At 37.7% G+C, this 7,850-nt stretch overlaps 1 protein-coding gene across 3 annotated transcripts in view; it reads left to right on the plus strand.

The window, feature by feature from the left end:
* The window catches only part of LOC118734026 (protein lozenge), a 128,815-nt gene that overhangs the window by 56,032 nt on the left and 64,933 nt on the right, over nt 1–7,850 (plus strand). For all 3 annotated transcript variants that reach the window (XM_036463712.1, XM_036463714.1, XM_036463713.1), the window contains one exon: nt 7,283–7,396. In XM_036463712.1, the coding sequence (XP_036319605.1) occupies nt 7,283–7,396 (114 nt within the window). The remainder of the gene's footprint in view (nt 1–7,282; nt 7,397–7,850) is intronic.

Raw genomic sequence — 7,850 nt, forward strand, 5'->3', positions numbered from 1 at the left:
CCATTTATAAAAGCGTTGTATATTAAAAAGTTTTTTTTCTATATTATTTATTTATTAATTAATATGTAATTTATCGTAAAATTAATCATATGTATATGTATATATGTATATTTACAAAAATATAAAAGAATTTAAACCTATATACGTACATACATATGTATATAAGTAGGTATAAATTCTTTTATATTTTTGTACACATACATATGTATGTATGTAAAACAAAATATTACAGCAATTACTCAGATTTCTGGTTAATCAGGTTATGATTAATTAGTTTGCTGATTAGTCAAATTAATTAGATTCTGATTAATTAACATGTAATTTATCGTAAAATCAATCATTTTGATTAATCAAAAATAATTATTCTTTGATTATTTAATTAATCGCACATCCCTAACTTATATTGAAACTTTGGATGGCGGTCGACACGCCTTTATTTTATCCGACACATTTTTTCGTGAATATTCACCAATCTGGAGGGTGCGACCTAACAAAAATTAAAATTAAAATTGTTCCATATGGCTAAGGACCACCCTAATGTACACATATTAGGGCGGGTATGTTTTTTTTTAAATTTCGAGTATGCAGTTTTATAGCCTATTTGATTTTAGTATAATAAAGTGCAAATTTTAAATGTCTTAAAATACGCGCTAATTTTAACCTTTTTATATGATGGCGTTATGCATTTTCTTTCATATAAAAAAATGTTAAACTTTGTACCATCTTCTTCTCCGCATTTGGCGCTGTAACTGCCGACTTTGGCCAAGATCAACAAAGCACGCCAGTCTTTTCTCTTCTGTTCCGACTGACGCCAATTGGAAATACCAAGTGAGGCTAAGTCCTTCTCCACCTGGTCATTCGATTGCAGTGGGGCCTCCCTCTTTCTATTCTACCACCAACGGGTTCCGGGTTGAATACTTACAGAGCTGGATCTTCGGTATCCATTCGAACGACATGGCTAAAACAGCAGAGCCTCTGTATTTGAATTCGCTGCATTATGCCGATGCCGTTGTAAAGCTCATAAAGCGCACATTATTATACTAGAATGGAATGGGCTATGTAACTGCATACGCGAAACTTTTTAAATTCTTATTAAAAAGTTTGAAATTTTTGACGAAGTTTTGCAGAGTCCTTCTACTTAATATTCGTACAGAGATTGAAATTAATTGTTAACTTTTTCCTTTATTTTGCTTGTATTTAATATGAGTAATTACCTCCTTCGAGTTGTAATCTCATTTTTCCCAATAGGCAAAAACTGCAGTTAAGGCTTGGTGGAAATGAACTACGGCTCAAGCCAAGTTGTCACATATGTTATAATTTCTGGAACTCTTTCTCGTATTAAAACAACGACAAGAAATAAGAAAGTTGCCTTAAAAGAGCAATAACATTAAGTTACAGAAACGCTACAAAGGCACTCAAACTTAAAAAAATTGAAATTTTTATAATTTGTAAAAATTTTCGGGCAAATGACGCCAAATTTTTTACCGAAACCGAACCATATCCGAACCGGAACTTCATGGCCTAATTTTTCCGTAAACGAACTCGAACCAGAACGCTCAGTAGAACACTAACTATTATACATACGAACATATGCATTTTTGGAAATTTCCACTTCAGAGGGGCGCCTCTGACGGATGTTTTCGAAAAAATATAAGTCCAGGAATGGATTCATCATATCAAAAACACTTCTTTACGACACTACAGGAAAATTTTAAGGAAAGGAAACCTATTTTCTCAGTTTGGCGAACTAAAATTGATTTCAGACTCATGGTTTTTTCAGAAAATTTGCTAAGAAATACACGTAGAATCCTCCTTTTCTATACGCGCATAGCCTTTTCGGCTATACCCATACAAAATTTACCCACCCTAAGATGTGTACATACATGCATAGTAACATTTCCATTTATAGGACGATGCTTTGAAATTTTAAAATCTTTATTTTATTTTGTTATAACCTGTTTTCTGATAGGCATTGCCTTTCATCAAATCATTTACCCTATTTCTCCTATGTAGACTTGATTAATTTGCGTATAATTTTTATTTATTGCACTTTCAAACGCGACTCAGATTATTTGTGCGTATAACTCAATTCTATATATTTTCTTCGCCGCCTTCTTCGTCGCTATTATGATTTGATGTTTGCTTACAAAGTACAGTTTCGCCCATTATAATCAACCTAAGCATAAACGTCTCCATTATTATATACATTTATATGCATACATATGTATGCATGCCTGTATCTAATATTTTTTTGTACTGGTTAAAAAGCCTCAATAACCTGTAGGTAATCAACCAATAATAACTTGGTGAACTCAAGATAATGAGGCCTTCTGTTGACTACATCTGCTACATCAGTTTCATTTCCATGTGAAAATAGAGATGGTTTTATTCGGTCTTTAAATACCTGCTCTAAACTTTGCGAATACTTTCAATATCTGAACCAGTACAAAAAGCTGCGATTTTAATGGAGTATTTTTTTTTTTGGAATATCAATGGTTCAGAAGGCGCAGCAGTTGAGCGCAACCGCTGCTAAAAAAATCGGTGATCGTTATGCGTAATGTGTCCGTATTTCGAAGTAGAGTTAAATGTACTTCTTTGCAATATTTTGTACTTCAGGTCCTGTACTTCTCCGATCTTCTGGACGATCGTCAAGTCGCCGGGGATCGATTGCATCATACCTGCCAGCTGTAAAGGGCGCTGGTGGTGTCGTGCAATTGGTTGGCTCCTATTTATTCGAAATGCGTGGGGCCGGGTACATCCCCAAGGTTTGGAGGGTAATCAGTGTTGCGTTCATCCCGAAAGCCGGAAAAGGCTCTCATGTTTCCCCTATGAGTATTAGGCCTATCAGTCAATCTTAGTTTTTGCTACACACGATAGACTGATAGACCTGGACATAAGAAACGCGATTCCTCGTGACTGTCTTTCAAGAGCTTATTGCAAGAAAAGGTCGGTGGATACCGTCCCGCGCACATTGGTAACGTGGTAAGAGGAAGTCTTCACGCATAAAAATTATGCAGTGGGGGCCTTCCTCGATATCGAGGGGGCTTTCAACAATGTCCCTCAAGAGGCAATAATCAACACTATTCAAAATCAGGGCGTTGAAACCAACCTAAAAAGGCTTTTCTACAGCGTACTTCGTGACAGAACTGACGCGGCAGAGTGGGAGAGCGCCTGCACTCAGCGCAGAGTTAATAGAAGCACTCCGCAAGGCGGTGTTCTATCTCCCCTGCTCTGGATCGCGGTTGTAAACGACCTTCTAGATTGACTGGAAAAAGTGGGCTGTCGGATGATCGCCTATGTAGATGATGTGGAACTTTTGGTTAAGGGACGATTTCTAGACACCCTATGATCTGGCTCAAGGTTTCCCGAACCGGGTTACTAAGTAAGTGGGCAATCAATGGCGGCCTCTCAGTAAATCCTTGAAGGATGGAACTGGCCTTGTTTACCAGGAAGTGTTCGTTTACGGCTCAGACAGGGTATAGTACCTAGGCTTGACCCTGGATGGGAAGCCTAACATTGAGGAAAGGGTAAGAAAGGCGACGGTGGCCTTGTCCTGCTGTGGGGGAGCTATCCGTAAAAGGTGAAGTCTCTCGCCCAAAGTAATTCACTAGCTTTATGAAACCAGATTCAAGCCTATCTTATTTCAGAGCCCTTGTCTGGTGGAACTCTATAGAGAAGGCTACACTTGTAAAATAACTGCAGCGTTTACAGTGGATCGCCCTAATCGAAATTAGTGAAGCATTAGGAAGCACACCTACACTGGCGCCTAACGTCATGTTGAGCACGGGGCGTGCGGATATTGCAGACAGGGTGGTCGCAGCACGAACTGTGATTATGTTTAGGGAAACTTTCCACCAAAACTATGTTCAGGCTTCCGGACTCCTGCAGGGTCTTTGAGTTAAAAATAGCTGCCATCAAGGAAGCGGCCAACTCCATGCTAAAGGGTGTGATGGTGCGTTCGAAATCGGCCTCTTTCCTCCTGCCGTACACTCTTGGATGGTTGGGCCTAGCGTTAGCTCGGCGAGCGCCAGACCAACACGCATTCTCCGTGCACGCGATAATGAAATTGCGAACTCTATTAAATACCTAATAAAATGACAAAAGAAAGTGATGCTCGTTTTGTGACACTTAAAAATACTTTTTGCAGCGAAAGACACGAGTGACCCATGTTACCCCTTAAAGGGGCCGAAAAACACGTAACCTCTCAAGGGCTAACGATGGGGGTTCTGACAGGCCATTGGGGGATTGGAATACGCGCGGTAAGGCTAGGAATTTCAACTGAACCCATTTTGTGTCAGCTGTCAAGAGGAAAATGAGGTGGAATCATCTCCACACTTTCTTTTAAGGCCGGTCCACATAGAACTTTCGCGTTGACTTTGGCGTTGGTTTGCCAGAACGCACGTTAAAAGTATGCTTGCTACAATGAACGCTTGGCAGCGAATGCTTGGGCCACTAAACTAACGTACTAACGACAAAGTAATTTATTATTTCATATCAATAATTGCATTAAAAACGATATTTCTTGCCCGCACTTGATTAAAAAGGAAAAATATGTCACATAATTTAATTTATTTGCAACAGCTGACGAGCGACGCACGCGAAAAGTTGAGAGTAGGCCATCTTTTTGCTTAGTGTTGGCGTGAGCGTGGTTGAATTTTGCTATGTGGACGGCTGCATTTGAATTCATGTATTCATAGTCAGCTGTTGAAGCGACGCCAACGCCAACGCAACGCCAAACTTCTATGTGGACGGGCCTGTAGACTGTCCAACTTTCGCGGGGCTAAGATGGAAGCATTTAGGCTCCCACTTCTTCACTAACACTGAGCTCCCAGGGGTCGAAATTAGCGTTATTCGAAATTTGGTAATCGGCTCGCGGCGTTTCACTACTAAATTAAGTGTCTTCATTCCCGAATCGCGGGACTCGTGATCGAGTGATTACTCCTTTCGAATCGAATAAAACAAAATGACACCTGTTATCTTCACAATATAATTTAAACGGGCGAGACACACTCGCTATCGAATTCCGCGATCTCAAAATCAAATTTCGATTCGAGTTGCGTTTGATATTGAGTGCCGCGATTCGAACCCTGTACTTCCTTGGGCTATGAAATAGTTGGTCACATTAGTTACCTTCTGAACGGCTTGATACAATAGCTGTCAAATTCAACCCTAAAAAGTACACACTAACATGTTGTCTCAAATGATCAGAAAAATATTACTATCATCTAACACGCAACTGTTCAGTTGATCAGAATTACACAACAACGCGTTCAGAAGGCGCAATCGCAACAGTTACTCAGCTGTAATTAAAATATTTTCTCAGTTCTTATAATTAAAATTTTGATCAAAATTATTTTTTTTATATTGTTTATTTTTTAAAGAAACTTGACATCAAAAAATTCTATCTGTTTGTTAGTTTTGTAGAAAAAATAACAGTTTTGCATACTTTTGTTTCTTTGCTGTCATAAATTCGAGTATTATAATCAAATTTTTGCCGAAAATTGGTAACTTGCAGACTTACCACCATGTATGGTGGTAATGTTTCCACTTCAATCTGGACATCCCAGCAATTGCGGTGTCTTGCAGCGAATAGCCACGTGGACGTTTAAGTTAAATCCTTGAAGACCTTCCATAAATTCTGCTGTGAAAAAAATTATTGTAAAAGCAGAGTAGAGGGTATGGGATTAAAAACAGCTGCGGATTTCCAAAACGTGGCTAAAGGTGCCTAAAGCTCTTGAAGGAGTGGATAACTATTCCGTTAAAAACTAAATTTATAAATGTAGGCGACTCTCGCTCATTCGTACAAGTTTACTGAGTTTTGAATTTCTATGAAGTACATACCCAGCAAACACAGTTTCAAACGTTTGAGAAAAGTGTATTTCTCAATTTGATATCAAATGTTTTTCTCAAATGATTCTCAAATTGAAAACGAGGTTTAAATTTTACATTTGAAATTTATTTGAGGTTGATTTGAAGAAAGATGGCAAGTGTCAAACGATATAAAAATGCGCAGTAAAATCAAAAATTGTAAGAATAAAATTAAGATCAATTGAAAAAAAAAACAATGAATAGAAAAAAATGTTCAAACAGAAAGCCCACAAATAGTGGATTTGATGTTTGCGCGGATTGAAGAAGCTGTAGCCCTTCAAGACAAATGTATTATAAATTACTTTATCTTGATTGTTTCTTTTGTTATGTACATACATATGTACATCGCGAAGAAAAAATAAATATGAAATATACATTTCCTATAATAAATGTTATTTCCACATTTGAAGTACAATTGATAAATAACCTTTGACATTGATTTGAGAGTTAACGATATTCTCAAAAGGAGATCAAACTCCCCTTTTTATTGAGAAAGCTGTAATTTTCAAACCAATATCAAATCATTTCAAACGTTTGACATTTGAGAAAGGCTTTGATTTCAAATCATTCTCAAATGTATATCAAACCTAACTGTTTGCTGGGTACATAAATATCTATTATGTACTTATCTAAATATGTATAGAGTATTTTGAAACTGCGTATACGCTTACTATTTTTGAAGTGTTTTCTAAAATTTCCCCCACTACTTCTTTCTACTCATCTAAGGCAGTATAAAATTTCTTCGCCTGTTTTTTCTGACCCAATTTTTCTTAATTTCGTATACACAATTTTCTCACTCATAATTCATCATTTTCTCATTATGCTGCTGTCAGAAACATTAGCACTCAAGTAAAAATCCTTAAAATTATTTCACACTCACGGCCAGCTTCCTTTTGGCAATTAAACGCCACACTTTGCATCTTCAAGCATTGCCGCCTTGCTGCCAGCTGTTAAGGCGTGTGTAATGATCACTTTAAATTAATTTACCAATCAAAAAAAGTGCGACCCGCAGAGTGATTCGTAGAGCACACAGCTGAAGAACACCAAAAGCGCAGACTATGCAACATCAACGAACATACAAACTTATCCAATGCATTCAAGCGGGCGCTTATCCAAGTTTACCTAACTAATTTGTAGTTTTCGGTCTTTGTTGCTCAGTTCCTAAATCCATTTGCATGTCAACCCATTGACATATTGCCACATTGTCGAAGATTTACGTTCGCACTTCACTTTTCAAGTAAACCGCATGTTTCAGCATCGAACTCTTCTTTTAAGCCATTTTAATTGAATAAGCCTTAACGTTATTTCACCATTCACTCAAACATACATGCATACATATAAGTATGTATTTATGTACGTATGTACATATGTATGTAGAAGCAATATTTTTTAAATTTTGTTTTTGTATTTTCAGGTAAAAGCTTTACGCTTACAATCACCGTCAACACCAGCCCAATACAGGTGGCCACCTATGCCAAAGCTATTAAAGTCACCGTTGATGGGCCGCGTGAGCCGCGATCCAAGACAAGTAAGTTGGGTAAACCTGTTCGAAAGAGGATCCCGATACCTAGACATTCTCCTTCTCCCACAATTACTACTACTGTCAGTTCTACCAACACAAACACTTGCCAAACAGCTTCTCGCGAATTACAAATAATGGACTCACAATCACCAATCAAACATTCCCCTCACACATCGCTATCGCCGCCACGAATGTCCTGCGGATCGTTTGAGCAGAGTGATTGTGGTGATTCCATGGCATATAACGGTGAGAGTTTCCCCTCTTATAGTATGCATCGAATATCGCGAGATATATTCATTCACAACGCCCGTGTAAATACAAACCATCAAAGTATATCGATTGAGACATGACATTTTTACATTATATTTAATTTGACATTTTATTTTTTATGTGCATTTAAACTGTTAACATTCCTAAAGTTCAAATCCTAAATTGTTAGATAGCAATTAAAATAATATCC

This window comes from Rhagoletis pomonella, unplaced genomic scaffold (assembly GCF_013731165.1).
Source record: "Rhagoletis pomonella isolate Grant_MI unplaced genomic scaffold, Rhpom_1.0 Rhpom_scaffold_00002, whole genome shotgun sequence".
Classification (NCBI taxonomy): domain Eukaryota; kingdom Metazoa; phylum Arthropoda; class Insecta; order Diptera; family Tephritidae; genus Rhagoletis; species Rhagoletis pomonella.